This window comes from Pempheris klunzingeri, chromosome 2 (assembly GCF_042242105.1).
Source record: "Pempheris klunzingeri isolate RE-2024b chromosome 2, fPemKlu1.hap1, whole genome shotgun sequence".
NCBI classification, from domain to species: Eukaryota; Metazoa; Chordata; class Actinopteri; order Acropomatiformes; family Pempheridae; genus Pempheris; species Pempheris klunzingeri.
This window is the reverse complement of record NC_092013.1, coordinates 3398226-3416266: the sequence shown is the minus strand read 5'-3', so window position 1 is coordinate 3416266 and position 18041 is coordinate 3398226. Positions and strand designations below refer to the sequence as shown.

General features: G+C 44.8%; 2 protein-coding genes across 3 annotated transcripts in view; both read left to right on the top strand.

Annotated features, from left to right (window-relative positions):
- Positions 1-5008: 5008 nt before the first annotated feature.
- Positions 5009-15762, top strand: sulf2a (sulfatase 2a). The gene is made up of 20 exons (XM_070842247.1): positions 5009-5204; positions 5965-6204; positions 6287-6438; positions 7524-7693; positions 9219-9369; positions 9635-9810; positions 9925-10053; positions 10364-10420; positions 10550-10679; positions 11108-11315; positions 11748-12000; positions 12126-12222; positions 12342-12436; positions 12517-12576; positions 12676-12842; positions 13003-13145; positions 13344-13452; positions 13544-13577; positions 14031-14084; positions 14462-15762. Exons 1-20 carry the CDS (start codon positions 5009-5011, stop codon positions 14490-14492), a joined length of 2652 nt encoding a protein of 883 aa, XP_070698348.1. The 3' UTR covers positions 14493-15762.
- Positions 15763-16829: 1067 nt separating this feature from the next.
- Positions 16830-18041, top strand: part of arhgap46a (Rho GTPase activating protein 46a) — a 31607-nt gene continuing 30395 nt past the window's right edge. For both annotated transcript variants that reach the window (XM_070844200.1, XM_070844192.1), the window contains exon 1: positions 16830-16972. In XM_070844200.1, coding sequence (XP_070700301.1) covers positions 16959-16972 — 14 coding nt within the window. In that variant the 5' untranslated portion in view covers positions 16830-16958. The remainder of the gene's footprint in view (positions 16973-18041) is intronic.

Genomic DNA, 18041 nt, shown 5'->3' with positions numbered 1-18041 from the left:
TGCTAAAACAGAGCGTGAAAACAGCTGCCATAAGAAAAATAATCAGTTTTTTGAACGTTAAACCATGTAAACCTGATCTTAAAGGGCCTCCAAAAACAAGTATGAACTGAAAAATGGGCATAATATGGGACCTTTAAAGGAAAAGTGTCCGTTAAGAGTATCTTCTCTATCTTATAATGTTGCTCTGGAACAGCTGGATGTGTAAATAAGCTACTGTCTGCTAACAAGTTCACCACAATAATTAAAAAGATGATATATCTATATTGTTTGTAACCCTTTAGCCATGAAGGCAGTTCTTCCCTTAACTCTTCCCTTAAATGTACTTTTACTTGCCTGAACTTCAGAAAGCTAATAACAATGTTGCTCCAGAACTGTTCGCCACAATAATTCAGCAGGTGACGATACGTCAAACGGCAAAGGTATTGTTTGTAAGCACAACTCAACTAAGGTGAAATGAGCCGAAAGTGCTCGTCTGGGTCACATCAGACACAGATGGACATTAGTCAGACAAAACGTTTTGTCATTTCGGTGTCAGACTGACTTGCTTGATTGAAAACTCTTTTTCTGGTCGCGGAGCAAAGATCTGCAGGCAGGGAATGATAGATGAAGGATGGCAACAAACTATGGCTTCTTATTATCATGAAAAAAGCATTCCATACTGTATTGAAAATTGCAACCCCCCCCCCTTCCACCACCACCACACACACATAAACTTGTCTGAGAGAAAGTTACTCTCACATAGATGCATGCCGTTGCAGAATTTGCATCTGAATGCCAACTTTTGTTGGTAAATTCAAGGGTCCTTGGAGATTTTGCACATTCTGTTCAGAGCGAGGCAGGCCAATGGGAACAAAGTCACACATTAGCAAAGCCCTGCCAGCCTCAATTATGACCAAAGGGATTGGCTTGATAGTGTCGCAGCGGGCCACATTCAGAACTGGATGAGTGTATTTAAACTTTCCTGGGCACCTCCTTTATATTTTCCAGCACTACATAGATAACAGCGGATGGCAAATTCCTGCATCAAGAGCGACAGAAGAGATTTGGAGGTTCTCTGCTGCCGCATTCTGTTTCATTCTCCTCTTTTTCATATGGAAGTCTTGGTCTGTGAGTCTAGTTTTCATGTTTGGGGAAAAATCCATCTGCAATGGAAGTGCTCAGGCTTTGTTCTCTCCAGACTCTATGCCTAGAGGTTCTTTCCCTTTCTCACGCTTTTTCTCCGTCTTTTTCTCTCCATCTCTCTCAGTCTCAGAACATTCGTGATAGAGAATCCAGGAGTCTGGCTTCAAGCTTGTGGGCTTTCACCTCCATATTTCATATGCATTATAAGACACAGCTGATTAAATTGCAAGTGTACGCCATGACTCGTCCTTCTTCAATATGCAATAAATGTCTGTTCTTTTTCTCAGATTTTCTCATATTCTCTCTGTGTTTCATGCCTTCTCAGGGGGCTACAGATTGGATGAATCAGACTTTATGCCTGTTTCAAAGCCCAAGGTGTTTTATTTATAGGGGAAAAAGTACATTAACGCCTCTGCAAAGTCTTCGGAAGATTCATCAAGCACTCTCTCGGCTTCCTCCCTGCCTCACTTGAACTCCCGATACTTCAAGTACAGATGTGTGTTGTTGGGCAGTGTAACATATCTGTTTTCATCCCTCCACTCTTGCCACCGTCTTACCATCGTGCCCATGCTGTGACATGGCCGGCTCTGTTGTCACGGCATTTATAATTCAGTCTTATCAATAAAAGATGGCTGGCATTAAGTTTTTATCTGGTGATGCGGCGCTGCTGTCTCTTAGAGCCTCTTTACAAGCGAATGACTGAGGAGCAAAACTTTCCGTCTCTGTTCTGACTTCCAGGCATCACTCGGCATTAGTATAACCCTAGATGATCCTTGTTCCTCAAACATGCTTTTAGAAGCTTATTCCCTATGATCTCATATTCTGCTAGCTCACTCCCCAGCCCTTCCTCTCCAAGCCCCCAGCCTTTAATGAGTTTTGCTGAGAGTTATATTTACTCATGTTGTCTTGCGCTTGTGCTTGTCTAAATGGCAAAAATTCCTCTTTCATTCTGTGTTGTTGGGCTGAATCAGCATTGTCGTTTTTGCAGTTCACTTAGTGCAAAAAGCTGATGTGGGCAGAGCTATGTCAGGAAACGAGCTCCAAATCATCCCCGTTTACAGAAACAACGTGGCTTGCCTTGCATTATGAATGCATACAAACCCTCGCGCTGGTCATGTTGTTGGACTGAGAAACGCTCGGATAAGTACTGCTGTTTTTCCAACGGTTGTCCATCTCTGTTTTTCCAAACACCTTCAAGGTATAATAGCTTCTGTCTGTTTGGACGTTATGGTTTCTTCTGCTGTTTTTCTTTGCGGTTTCATGTAGCATCTGCCACCCGTCGAGATAAACAATACGGGTAGATAAAAGAGGGAGAGAGAGAGCAAACTGGAAAGAAAGGACTGCATGTGTCAGTTAGAGCTGATAAAAGCCTGAAAATCCAATTAGTCCTCGGCATCAGGGGGAAGGGGGAGGCCTCATGGGAGTAATGTCAGAAAATATCCACCACTGTAGCATGTCAATAACACATTTACAACATTTACATACTCGGCTATTGATAGACCAGTGTGTTAAATCGAGCTGGATGTTTTCTTGTAAAGCAGGCCTATATTTGGTGCCCTTCCCTGACGAGTTTTGCCCACATCAGCTTTTTGAACCGATAAACAGCCATCAAAGAGAAGCGCCGAACCTTCCACGCCACAAACCACTTTAAAAGAGGAGCCAATGGCAGAGGACCACCTTAATTTGAGCACACTGAATAATTTCTTTATTCGCTGTAGCCTGTCCTGGAATCCATTTTGGTCGCAGAGTATTCACCGCCGGTTGCACAGAGAGCTGGATAAATGTGTCTTTCTTTCCCCAGCTTTTTTTTTTTTCTTCTTGTGGCTTTCGTTGTTGCTAGTGTCTTGTTTTCATCTCAAGCCAGAAATGAAAGAGGGATGCAGCCAGGCAGGGAGAGAGCACGGGAAAGGAGCAAGGACAATTTCAAACAGCACTGAGCCCTGGGTCAGAGCTCGTGCGTTCCTCTGGGGAAGAACCACATGCCCAGGGAGTAGGAAACCAGAGCAAACACAGCTGCCGTTGTACAGATTTATTTGTGCATGTGTGCGCGTATGCACATATTCACATGCACGTGGCGTGTCCTTGTGTGTGAGTAGGTGTGTGTAGGTGTGTGTGCATTTTGTGCAAAAGCAAGACTATGGAGGAGGATGGGTGGGAGGGGGGGGGGCATGTGTGGATGTTTGGGAAGGCCTTAATGAGCGCGGTCTGGACAACAGCATAAAGCCGTGAGGGACAGGGAGCTATGTGTTTGACAGAGGAGCTCCCCTGCATTCAGCTCACACCTACTTCATCTGCTGTGACTCTCTGCATAAAGCTAAAGATCCACAAGAGCAAAGTCCTGTAATCATCTCTCTCTCCTTAAATGTTTAATTCATTGTACATTTTCGCTTTTGAGGGCTTCATCCTGCCTTTGATAAGTGTGTCAGTTGCGCTTGTGTGCACTGGGCACAGTTGCGTGTGTGGTATCTGTTCGTTTGTTCCTGCCTATCCCCACATCGAGCTGTATTCCAGTCAGGTTGTTGTTGTTAAGGACGAGCGCCGGTCCCAGCAGAGAGAGGTTGCCGCCGTGGTGGTGTTGTTGTTGTTATTGTCTTCATCTTCAATCAGCTCTGGCCATACGCTCCTTGTGGATTAACAGAGAGATGCACACACACATGCCCAAACCCCCAGCTTACTCCAACAGTGCAGCATCACAGTGAGTACACTGATGCTGCTGCTTGTAAACCCTGTTTATGGTTCTGGGCACTGGGGTGTGTCTCTGCCTTTAGTGTGTGTCATGGTAAAATAGCCATAAAAGTCAAGATGTTCTCTTTAGCCCTCTGAATTTCATTGAATAATAAATACACGACAACTGCTTAATGAAAGGTATGTTGAAGCTGAAGTTGTCAATAGAAATATTCTTTCTAATATTTAACAGACACTGCTGAGATTTAATATGTAGAGAACATCGATATCTATAAGTAGCTCTTGTTTCTATATTTTGCTATACATTCAATAGTTAGTGCAAATAGTCAGGTACTAATGCTCCACGTTTTCAAGGGAGTATAGCCAATGGTTGCCATGGTAAACGCAGAGGGGATATACTGTTAATGAGGAATAGTTATTAGAGAGTTAATAGGATTGTAGTGTAATTTTGACAAACTGCATGTGGAGATTAATTAAGAAAAATATCCTTTTAACACACACTTGACTCTAATTGTTATGTTAAACTTTGCAGAATGTGTAATTTTCTGCACATCCGGAGGCGGTTTGCTCTTATTAACCTCGGTGATATTGCCACATAAACATCGCCTGCTTTCATTTTCACAGGCACTTTTGTATTTTTCTGTTCCACGTTGCCTGTTAACTCAGTAACAGCCTGCGTTTTCTGATCTTTACAACTGGAGTCTCGCACTCTCTTCACATTGTCACTCTGCTCATTGACCCTTGTCTTCATTTTCCTCCTCTCATCCCCTCTTCTGTCTCTCCCCTTCACCTCTGCCCCGCACACCTCCTCCCACCCCACATCCCCTAACCCTCTCAGGGGGAGGTGAGTCCTGAGCTGGCCCCGGGCCCAGGCCCATTAGCCCCGGCCTGGCAGCCATGTGCTCATCACCAGAGATCATTACACCCGGCCAATGACACCACTCTAATGCATCATTAATGATTGATTAACGAGCTGAGCTCAGCCCAAACGGGTGCATTTGTACGGAAGAGCACCCTGTAATGGCTGTGCAAGGCTTGCATCTGCTATTTTTTACCGTGTTTTGTGTGTGTGCACGTGTGTGTGTGTATATTTTATTATATCAGTCTCCCCCTGTGTCCTGTCTCTCAGGTTGAGTGAAGGAGCTGCAGACTCCTGTGCGTGTGAGACGAAGGACTGAGGAGGTGACTGCAAGGTAGCGTGATGGCAGGGCGGGGGCTCTCGGCCCCTCTCCCTCTTCTTCTTCTCCTTATCCTGGTGGTAATCCTCCCCGAGGCCCAGGGCTCCGGCTACCTGTCTGGATATCGCCTCAGGTCTCGCCTTCAGAGGGACCGTCACATCCGCAACATCCGGCCCAACATCATCCTCATCCTCACTGATGATCAGGACATAGAACTGGGTAAGACGTTCTCCTCCATTAATCCTTTCCCTGTGTGTGTGTGTGTGTGTGTGTGTGAGTGTTTGCTGTGTGTTTGTGCATCTCTCTCTCTCTGTTTGCTTTGTGTCCATGTCCCAAGGGGTATGGGTTTTCTCTCCATGTGTATCCAACAGCATCAGCAAGGGAAAGTCAGCCTAATGCTGCCTCTTGGCACCATAACAACTGGCCCACTCAAAGTCATGTGCTCCCCTTGCCAACTCCTCCATTGCTGGCATGAAATGAGGGCGGCCTATGGCTTCCATTGTCTGAGTGCCAAACCCTGGCCATCTCCCTTCCCGCTTAAGTCCTTTAGCGGCGTATTGGACTGGAGTGGCTGCATAATGGCCTCGGTGACATCCTTTGTCCTCCTGTGATCGCTAGTGAGAAGACTCCCATTGAAAAGCAGGAATTTATGGTCAAGCATCTGTTTTCCCAAACAATCACCATCAGCCTGAAAAGCTTTTAGTACACAGGAATCCAAATGGGTTACACTTTACCAAAAAGATTTGTCCCCTCATTTACTCTTATCCCTTCTTTTTCGCCTACCATGCCCATAATGGCGTTTGCTCTCTCCCCCTCATGCCCTACATTTATAATTTTCACTCTTTACCCTCTCTATTTTCCTCCGTCTCGCTCTTCTTTTCTTCTCAAACTGTTTTATGTCCCCCTGCGTCCCTTTCATCGCAATCCTTGGACTTTGAATTTCCTCTCGCCCTCCCCCTTCTCTCTCTCTCCCTCCCAGGCTCAATGCAAGCCATGAACAAAACTCGGCACATCATGGAGAAGGGCGGCACGCATTTCTCCAACGCTTTCTCCACCACGCCCATGTGCTGCCCCTCCCGCTCCTCCATCCTGACGGGGAAGTACGTGCACAACCACCACACCTACACCAACAACGAGAACTGCTCCTCGCCCTCATGGCAGGCCCACCACGAGCCGCACACCTTCGCCGTACACCTCAACAACTCCGGCTACAGGACAGGTGAGCGCCGCCAAATAGATTCAGACGGCCTCTGAGCTCAGGGACCAAAACTAACACACTGCTCGCCTGATTTCTCACTCAGCCTTCTTTGGAAAGTATCTGAATGAGTACAACGGCTCCTATGTGCCCCCTGGCTGGAGGGAGTGGGTAGCACTGGTGAAGAACTCTCGTTTCTACAACTACACCCTCTGCAGGAACGGAGTGCGAGAGAAACACAGCAGTGACTACCAAAAGGTATTTATACAGTCCGCCGGAGAGGGATCGCACCGACCTTCACAGAATCAGTGCCGGCGTCGCAGTAAAAGTCAAACAAAGTATTTTTAGATTACTTTAAACCCTCAAAGCTACAGTTTAAGCATTTAACAAGAAGAAACCATATGTTAAATAGTTTTTCAGGTAAATGTGAGAGAGTTTTTCCATTTGATGGCAGAAAAACATGGAAAAGATTAGTTTTTATCTAAAAGTTTGGATTAATCGAACATCACGTGAAAAAAAGAAACTGATTCAGTACAAACAATACAGCCATGTTAAAAAAAAGATACATTAAAGATATATACTTATCAGCACATTATCATTTTGTATTGAATGCTTCATCCCTTATACCTCAACCAAGAAGGACAGTAATTAAAATGGCATAAAATAACCTTTAAAAGAGTCTTCCGCCCCTTACAAGTTATGAGCACCCATCTCCATCTTTTATATGACTCAAAAAAGACCTGACCATCATCATTTCATCATCAGTCAGGGGATTCACCAGGTCAGTAAACTCTGGTCGAGGCCGACGCCTCCTGTGGTGAAGAGTAATTGTAGCTGCAGCGAATAAAGCCTCTCAGTGCCAAACCAAATTCCGCTTTAGATATTTCTGGTCGTAACTCTGATCTATGTCACACTTAGACGTTAGAATAAGGTTAGAATTTTACAAGCCATTCACCCAAGTTTCCAATAACCTCTTTCCATAAAGGAAAAACCAAAGAACATTCCCCACAATGAGTGTTAGAAGGTATCTGCCTCCACGTTTCCAGTTGGTCATAAGTTTTGATATTTTTCTTAATGGAGGCGACCTGATGCAATGTGGAAATAAAGTTTAGCTTAAAAGCCACTTCAGGGGATCTGTAAGACAAAAATCAGGGCTCAAAGTGTAGAGGAAATCCACTGTGGGTCATCATTTAGATAGAGGAGTGCTCGGGAATCTTTTTTGACTCACAGCAGGTCGGTGACGGGCACCGAGTCAACACAGCACTGAAGGCTTTGACATCTGCTCTCTTTCTCTGTCTGCCACTCGCTGAGCGCCTGATGGACAATGTCTGCCTGCTCCACAGGACTACCTGACAGACGTCATTACCAACGACAGCGTCAACTACTTCCGTATGTCAAAGAGGATGTACCCTCACCGTCCTGTCATGATGGTCCTGAGCCACGTCGCCCCGCACGGCCCAGAGGACTCCGCCCCGCAGTACAGCTCCGCCTTCCCCAACGCATCGCAGCACATGTAAGACAATGAGACCAGCTGTATGATAAACCAGGCTGTGATTGCTGCAGGTTTTGGGGATATTACGGGAACACTTGACTGGCTTTGCCTGCGTAATATCTACTGAAAGCAAACAAACACAAGGTTAAATATTTTACTTCTTCACATCCACAGCTGCTTGCTTGCATATGAGTCATCCACACATTCACGCTCCCTTTCATTTGACCCAGAATGACACAAATTCCATAATCTCAGCGCGATCTTATCTTCCTCTGCCTGCAGTATGCTCTTGGCAGCTGCGCCCTCTCCGCGCACAGCCAGTGTTTCGTTCCAGTTTATTTGGCTCATGTGTTGTTCACATTAGTGTTACTACGGTAATGAGCCTTGCTAATTTGTACCATTTTGTCAGCCATGATCAAAGAGGCATGAATGATGTATGTTTAATGCATAGGTAATGATTTAGGTGCACACACACACACACACACACACACACACACACATGCATATGCATATGCACACACACGTGCACAACATTTCAGCCTTTGTCTTCCTGACCCTCCAATGCTCCTGACTGGCTGTCGAGTGCTGCTGGCTAATAGCAGACCAGCTATTGGCCTCCAGAGACACATCCAAGGCCAGTAATGAGACTGCAGTTTCTGCCCCCTCCCTACAACTCCCTCACACCCTTCTCCTGCTTCATCTAATCCCCCCCAGCATCATTAACCTGTGCCACGCAGGCTTTATACACAGAATATTCAGAAAATTCAGACCACAGTGTCTTTGTAAAAACTTTTAATTGCTCTTTCTCCATAAATTTGCTCTCCCTTGGGTGGTGTTTTCTGAGAGCACCTCTCTGGCAATTTTTCTCCCTCCGTCTCCCTTCGCCTTTATAAACCACACGAAGAGAGTGAGGGAGGCAGTAAAAGTCCTGCACCCCTCTGGTGATAAATGTTCATCTCACCTTGGCACCTTGCAGACACATCTTCACACTACATTAGAGTTGCTGCTGTGGACCAGGCAGTGAGGCAGCAGCATTTCTTAAAAGTCAAATCGATCCGCATCAAACGTTAGATATATTTTCTTCTAGGATCCCATTAGCTATTTAGCAGTGTTTATTCTCAAATAATTAAAGTTCCATATGGCTTGGAGTTAATTATTGATCAAACTGCGCTCACTGTGCACAGGCCTATCGATCGCACCGCTTTGCTTTTTACATGGTTTATGTCACCTCCAGTTTAGCATTGCATAAACAGTTTTCTGGCTACTTTTGGAAAGAAAAGAATGGGAGACATCAGCAGACAGGCAGTGAGGATTTTGGCAAATGCAGATTGTAGCTGTGCACACACATAGTACATTTTCTGTAATCCAATTTACAGCTATAGAATATGACAAGCACATGTATAGAGACGGAGAAAAAAAACAAGTGGATGCAAATGTATGGTGAGTTACGGGGACATATAGAGGAGCGGCTGCTGTGCTTTGATATATTCTTCAAAAATGAAATGTGAAGTACACCAGTTTTTTTTGTTTCTTTTGTCTTTTTCAGAACCCCCAGCTACAATTATGCCCCGAACCCAGACAAACACTGGATCCTTCGCTACACAGGGCCTATGAAGCCCGTCCACATGCAGTTCACCAACATGCTGCAGCGCAGGAGGATGCAGACCCTGCTGTCTGTGGACGACAGTGTGGAGAAGGTATGCAGGCAGAAAGACATATGCTTAAACACACACACACACACACACACACTCACACACACTCACACATTTCATCTGACAGTCTCAGGTCCTGAGAGATCTGTGCTTGTTCTGACTGGGACTGTGTAATGTATTCACTGACACACTTGGTAAATTGTTCTATCCCTTTTCCTTGAAACTGGCACAGGAGACTTGAGCCATCAAACATGATGTAAAACTTTTTTACACTGTGTGAGTGTTCAATGGATTCTATGCTCCTCTGTAGGTGTACAACATGTTGGTGGAGACAGGGGAGCTGGACAACACCTACCTCATTTACTCCTCAGATCACGGCTACCACATCGGCCAGTTTGGGCTGGTCAAGGGCAAATCCATGCCTTACGAGTTTGATATCCGTGTTCCCTTTTACATACGGGGGCCTAATGTGGAGCAAGGTGCCATGTGAGTGACAGACTCTCTGCTATTCATTCAATATGCTGATATGTGAGATTAATAACATTGTGCTTATTTTTCCTATCAAATTCAAATGAAAAATATCACCCTGTTTCCCTGCAGTAATCCTCATATAGTGCTGAACGTTGACTTGGCACCAACTCTGCTGGACATGGCCGGTGTAGATATCCCTGCAGAAATGGACGGAAAGTCTATCCTCAAGCTGCTGGACACAGACAGGCCAGTCAATAGGTGAACACACGGATCAGTTATTAAGCTCGACATCCTGGCATTTAACAGACAATTCGAGAATGGCATTTTAAAATGTTGCCGATGTGCCAAAAAAGTAATTGGCCTGGACTTCATAAAGTTTCACTAAATCTCTGTTCTTGGCATTCTCTTGGACGTAATGAAATCCACAGTCCAAATATAAACGTGTTACACCACTTTCCTTTCCGTGCTGTGCAAGGATGGCATTTAAAAATGGAGTGCGTGTTTGTTCAGTGCAAATATCACAGCGTGGTCTGACAGGATTTCTTATTTGTCTTTTCTCATTTTCCAGGTTCCAGCTGAACAGGAAGGGTAAAACATGGAGGGATTCTTTCCTGGTGGAGAGAGGGTATGTTTTATTGATTGACCTTTCAAAGGATATTTTCCCATTCCAGGCATTGTCTTCTGGTGACCTGAGACTTCTTGTCTTGAGTTGGTTGGAAAAAAAAAAAACTTGTGTCTTTTCCTGTTCTTTCAGTAAGCCTCCGCACAAGAGAGCTGATGGGAAGGAAATGGCCCAGGAGGAGAACTTCCTGCCAAAGTACCAGCGGGTGAAAGACCTTTGCCAGAAAGCAGAGTACCAGACCTCCTGCCAGCAGCCAGGACAGGTACCTGACCTGCACGAGCTAAGGAGGAGAGGTTATTAAAGTTTCAGGAGAGCGATGTGTACCTCATGCAGGGTGATATTTTGGTTGATAGTTGACAATTTTCTCAGTATAATATGCAGTCCTTGATGCTAAATGGAGCCCTGACAGCACAAAGTCTCTTCTTTAATCCTTCAAAATGAGGTGCGCTGACTATGACGTGTGTGTAAATAAGAGTGTGTGTGTATAAAGAGCTTTCTGAAAAATGTGAATAAAATGACTCAAGCTATAAGAATATTCAAATACTGTTGATCTGGAATATTTCTGAGGAATTCAAGCATAACACCATAAGAAAAATCTAAGTCAGTGTGTTTTTATGCATTGAAAGCGATGCTGTGCTATAGTGTGAGCCTAAAGACCCAGCGTCACGTTTCCCCTCTGCTTTCTTTCAGAAGTGGCAGTGTGTGGAGGACCCGACTGGCAAGCTGAGGCTGTATAAGTGTAAGGGCATGGCAAGTCTCTATGCCCCACGTATGCAGGCTCTGATGGCCAGCGGTGCCTCTCCGCTGTCTCCCACGTCCAACTCCGCCAGCTGTAACTGCGGCGATGTGGGCTTCAAAACATCGGTCCTGAAGAGGAAGAGGCTGCTCACCAAGAAGAGTGAGTTCCTCCCGTCACTCACACGCGCCATTGTTCTGGTGGTTATTAATAGATCTGATTTTGTTGAGAACGACACTCGCGCTTTACTTTGAAACGTCCTTGCAGTAGCCTACAAAGCCGTGCCAAACAGGGCCATTAATCTCAGGCTGAATTAACCAGCTTCTGAAGTATTCATGGGATGAAGAATGTGCGTCTGTGCTGCCATCAAGTGGTGGACAGGAGTAGACAAGTGAGGCTTTGAAAGGAACAAATACAAAAGATTGTAAATTATTCATGGTATCCGACGCCAAAAACATCTAACACTGATTCAAATCATAAATATTTTTTGTCATACGCTCGTCTTCACTTGTCATCATCACCATAGATCAGCTGTAACAAAACCACATCCCTCTTTCTCGACTTATTCAGGTTCCTCTGTCTCATCTTATTCAGAGATTAAATCCGGTAAGACCGTCTCGAGGAAGCGCTGGGCTCGCTCCGTGTCGTTTGAGCTGGATGGAGACCTGTACGCCGTGGACCTAGAGGAGGGCTACCGGCCGCTGGGCAACAGCAGCTGGGCCAGAGACAGGAGGAGAGGAGTGGGGAATGAGGAGGACAATGAGGAGTTCAGCGGCATGGGGGTCACAGCCAAACCCACCGCCAGCAATTCCCTCACGCCAGCTGCTGCTCTTAAAGTCACCTACAGGTGCTACTGTCTGCATTATTGTGTAATGTTTGGGCGATAAATGAGAGAAATAAAGTTAGGAAATAACTTAAACAGCATGTGCTTGATTTTTATGGGTGCTATTATGTTTTTTATGTATCTTACAGGTGCTCTATTCTCATGAATGACACAGTAAAATGTGATGGCGGCCTCTACAAGTCTCTTCAAGCATGGAAAGACCACAAACTGCACATTGAGCATGAGGTACTGCTGCATTATCTTCCCCATCAATCCACCCGATGGAACCCATTTCACAGGTTATTAGTCACTTGCGGTGTATAATGAGCTGTGTGCGGCTGTGTGTTTGCCCCCACTGTGTTTAGATTGAAACCTTGCAGACCAAAATCAAGAACCTGCGCGAGGTCAAAGGTCATCTGAAAAAGGTGCGGCCAGAGGAATGTCAGTGTGACACTGCCAGGTGAGAATGTGTCAAAAAGCACACTGTCGTCTGCATATAGATCTAATTACATGTATGACGGCTGTCTCTTGTCTTTACAGTTCTGTCCTCAAGAATAAAGACGCTTTCAAGCTCAATGTGGGGCGCATGCACTCGCTTCGGTAAACATTTACGGTGTTTGACAATGAGTAAAGTATTTATTTCCCTATTGCAGTCTTGCTGTATCAAATGTGTGTTTTTTGTTTTTTTTTTCTCATCAGGATGCCGTCAAAGCAAAAGAGTCAGTGGCTGCAGAAAGAGCAGAAACGCAGAAAGAAACTACGTAAATTCCTCAAGAGGCTCCAAAACAACGACACCTGCAGCATGCCTGGCCTCACCTGCTTCACCCATGACAACCATCACTGGCAGACAGCCCCCTTCTGGACAAGTGAGGAACAGCACACGGCTGTGTGCAGAATAATGTTGTTGAACTTTCTCATATTTTCCAAAGCAGGTACTGTGGTGAAAACAACTTTTTTGGAACACTGCTGTAACGTCCCTTGTTTTCCACCCTCACCCCTCCCTTCCTCACCCACTCCCTCTCTCAGTGGGTCCGTTCTGTGCATGCACCAGTGCCAACAACAACACCTACTGGTGCCTGAGGACCATCAATGACACACACAACTTCCTGTTCTGTGAATTTGCAACCGGTTTCCTGGAGTATTTTGACCTCAACACTGACCCGTACCAGGTATTTCATTTATACAGACACTGTACTATAATGGCAGATGCACAAATAACCTACCAACAATAATTAGAGAATAATCCCACAATATCGTTCACAGTGCATTCCTTTGAGCACAGGGGGTACAGATTTTCCAGTGTCACTCAGAGATTTTCCAGAGTTTCCAAAGCCTTTGCTGACATTTTGTTCTTATTGTTCCTGTAGATAATAAATGCTGTCAGCACCCTCGACCGCAATACTCTGAATTCATTGCATCAACAGCTCATGGACTTACGGGGCTGCAAGGGACATAAGCAGTGCAACCCGGAGAAGGGTGAGCGAGCAGCCTCAAAGGCAAAAATGACTGATTATAGCGTCTCCAGTATTTTCAAACTGAGACTAATGTTACCTCTGCTTCTGTTCAGGAGGAAAAGAGCGAAACTACTTCAGTGAATACAGGTATTTTTTCCTCCCTGTTACAGCACCGCTGATTACTTTTACAAACACTGCAGATGGAATTCATGTTACAGCCTCCCTAGTGTGCCTTTGGCTTTGCTTCCTCTCATTGCGAGACATCTGGGGAGTCAGGAAAATGAAATACAGTGATGTTGTCCTGAAACTGAACCTCTTCAAACTGTCATGGTGCCTTACTGGTGTGATCAAAGCCTTTTTAGCATGCAGAAGCAGAAGTCAAAGCAAGCGAAATGCAAGCCTGCTTATCAGCGTCTGTGTTCCCTTTTTGTAATGAAGCCTAATTGCTTGTCTCTGCTGTGTGTGTGTGTGTGTGTTTGTGCGTATGTATGGATGTGTATGTCTGTGTGTGTGTGTGTGTTTTGTGTGTATATACCTGTCTGTTCGTCTCCATGCACGCGCATTTGCCCTGCACGTGTATACGTGCTGTGCATGCTTCAGGCCAGTTCATCGTCGAAAGAGGCCAAAAGTGAAGAAGCCTTCCTCCAAATCGCTGTGAGTTTGTCATAACCCATCTGTTCCTTTGTACTCAGCCAAGCTCTACTCTATCTCCATCCAGACTTTTTTTTAGCTTGGCCAGATGACCCAGCAGCATGCTCCCCTTTCTCACATTTACTGTAATTCTGTACTCCCATACTTACAGTAACTCTCATTTACCTGCATTGCCAAGCTGCAGCATCTTATTTTTCATTCACTCTGTGAGGCAATGCAGATGCGACATTGTCTCATTTTGTCGTTTTCTCGGTCCCGTTATTGTCATTTTGTACTTTTCCTCGCAGTGTTGGTAGGAACAGACCACAACTGGAGCCACGGTTTCCAGTGAATGCCTCGAGTGACACATTTAACTCACGGTATTTATTTCTCCTGCACAGAGGGCAGATTTGGGAAGGGTGGGTTGGCTAACCGCCTGCATCCCACAACCCACCACGTCGGCTTCCTCCAGCGAAGGAAGGAGAAGGGGGGAGTGCAGGTAAACCCAAGGACCTTGACCACACTTCGATGGACCGTAACCTGAGATACTACTCTACTCTAATCTGGGTTTTTAATTTTTGAGAGAGCTGCTCTTTGTAACTCTCACCCCAGGCAGAGGAGACGCAGAGACTGAGAGGAACCTTAAAGACTATCCAATTGTCAGTTCTACCTTTGCACACATCTCATTCTCATTTACATCTTCTGTCAGGACCATTAACATTAACAGGATGCTGTGAACCAAGTGGGACAGTTTGGCGTCCACAAGCCATTCAGTCCAACAGTACTGCTTGTACATAATATACTGTATATCAGCTTTAATCAGCTGTCTTTCACGTCGTATGGAACTGAGTGGAAACGTGATGAGTTACGTGTCATCTCTGCTGCTACACAATGATGTCTTTGCCTCATGATGTCTCTGTAGCTCACGCTGATTGGCTAAGTCATTAGCACCCGGAGCAGCGACAAGACGTACTTTCTTTCTCTGCACCGACGTGTCTGCACTTGGAAGTTGTACGGACTTTAAAATTGACCAACAGCGACAAAACGCTTCACCGTAATCTTTTGTATTATAGTTGATCTTCTTAACGCTGATGAATGTCCTTTATGATCCACCATCTTCCTCAAGGCTGTGAGATGTGAGGTGACCACAGATTGCCTGCTTTGATCCACCAGCCCCATCGAGTGTCTGCCACACCTCGAACAGGGCTACACTGACCACAATCTCACAATGATCCAATCCACAACCTCCAGATTATTTGGCCACTGGCAGAGTGCGTCATTCGTGAATGCCATTTGACTCCTTCCTATCGTCAGTACCACACTGTAGAAGTATCCAAATAGTTTGTTCAGCTTGCTATACATGGTGCTACAGGATAACAATACAGAAGTAAAATCTTGCTGTACAGTATGTATTTGAATGTATGTTGTGCAATTAATATAAATGTTTACAATATTTTTTATAATACTGAAGAGGCAGACCTCATTGTATGATATGAGTTGACAAAATGAACTTATAGGGAGAAATGTAGCTTGAGAAATTTCATTACCCGCAATTTGTATGTTTGTCCTTTCCTTATTTACATCGGAAAAGCACTTAAAGGGTTCACTGTGAACAGACTCGCCATGTACATTTAATAAATATACGGTATTTTACTCTGTGCCAGAGCAACAACACAACAGTGTGATACTTATTGATGTGAGTTTAAGCTACCTGCCTTTGTTAGCTTCTTCAGTTTTTTTTTTAGCAACTATTTCCATAGACCTGAGTGCTGATAGTAATTGTGAATAAAGTGTTGTTTGACCGTAAGTGACCCGGCTTTTATTGTGTAATTGCGCGGCGGTTTGTCTTCCTGTCCAGCAGGTGTCTCTGCCTGCCTGTCCGCAGACCAACACCGGGAGAACATGGTTCCCAGGGAAATGTGACCAGGTAGCTGGTCGGTTAGCTGCTCTCTGACTGAGCAAAGACAGAATAAGTAACGCAAAGTGAGCACTTTAAACAATGCAATATCTACTCATTACTATTTTCATATTCTTATACATAGTACTTTTACTACTGTTTTCCTATTTAAGGTGTATTTATTTTTATATGTGTATTTGTATATAAATTCCTCTTTTCTTTTTTTTTTTTGCTGCTCTTACTTTTGTTCTGTATCTATTTTTTAAAAGCTGATTCTGAGAACCGCACAAAGAATTCCAAAGAATTCCAATGTATCTGTTCTTACTCTACAACCTGTGCTCCATTGGGTTCTAGAACCGGCCCGTCTCTTAGCAACCGCGGTGTTCTAGAACTTCTAGAATGTAGCCTCGGCCAGCGGAGGGCTACAGTGAGGTCACAGTTAGGCTAGCCAACTGTTAGAATGGCACAGTTTTACAAAGTAAGACTTCAAAATAATAATAAAAATATTAATTCTTGTAAATAAACAGTGAAGACAAACCTTTATTTACAGAAACACTTTGCAGCCTAGAAGTTGTTTATTTTGTTCCAACTAGAGGACAAGTTGACATTTTAAGAAAGGGGACTGTTTAGTTCGCTCAAAGCATGACGGGATAGCTCCGGTGACATACGTTTAACATTTCAACACTCGGCCAACAGAGCCACTAAATGTTTTGTTTATGGTTTGGTGTCTGTGCTCTTTCCCAGTCAGCCGTGGGGAGGGTGTGTGGGGGGGTGATGGTAAATGGTGAGGAGGGTTGGGGGGGGGTGCAGACTGGGTGACCCCCATCCTAACCTATGACTCACGTGCAGAGGCGGAGACTCCATATCGGATTCACCGCCGGAGGACCGTCCCGTCCTCCCTCCGCAGACCGCTCCGGACGCGCAGAAAACCGACTTCTACCCCGAGTCCTGCGAAACAAGCTTTTCCCTTTTGTTTACGCCTCGTTTACGATGTGAAGAAAATGGCCGGGACAAAGTAAGTCGGCTCTAAATTTTGATTTAAAAGTGGTGCGAACTTAAGCGGAGAAAGTTTAGACGCAAAAGCCGCCGATAGCTGTGAGAGAGCAGCGAACAGACGGCGATCAAAACCACGCCGCTCAATGGAGACTTACATTGTTTTAGGAACTTTACGGCGCTTTCATGCAGTTTTAAAGCTGAAATGTTTGCTGGAGTTTGTGCAGAACTTGTGCATCGTGGAAGAAATTGGGGAGTTTGAAGAGAAGAGGATGAAATGTTTCTTTTAAACTGATATGTAACTACTGGTGCTTTTATTTAAAGCGCATATCATGTTGGGTAGTTATTGTAAACTTGCCACCACGTAGTTTAGGACAGTAAATGAGAGAATTTAACTCTTCAGGTTAAGTTTTTCCTCAATTTAGCTTTTGTAGTGGAGTTAAATGATCTATAGCTGAACTCACTTTCTTCTTTTTTTTTTTTTTTTTTTAATTAAGTATTGATTTTTCCTAAACTGGTCCCCAAACAGTCTTTGCTGTGGTTAAGACACCAGGAACCTAAAACGGAAGATAAATGCTCCTCAGCCCATTTGGTGCTCCCATTTTTACTGGTGGGGGGGTGACTGGGGCTCTGGGCTTCAGCTACTGGTTTGATCTCCACATGTTGAATTTCTTCAGCATCTGCTTCGACTGCACATGTGTATTAAAACTTTGTTTAGCTTTCATCGGTGTCTTGAGACAGCTGGTTTGCTTTAGTGCTCACAGTCTTATTTAAAGCTACTGAGATGTATGGGATAAGCTGCTTTGGTTCCTTTCAAATTTTCCTTCAACTGTTTTGGCATGTGCTGTGACTTTGTATGGTTTTTATGGCATTTTAATGGCTAAAGCTGAAGTTATGAAGAACCTTTGATGTCTTAATATTCCTCCTCCTGTTGAATGGACTATGGACATTTTGTGACAACCAAGCCAATCAGATGTCATTTATATAGCCTGAAGCTGTTAGTTTGGCACGCTGCGCCAACCTGGCTGCCTGGGTGCAGCAGTTTCACCATCCCCCTGCCAGCTGGTGCTCATCTGACGACTGCGTGGTGT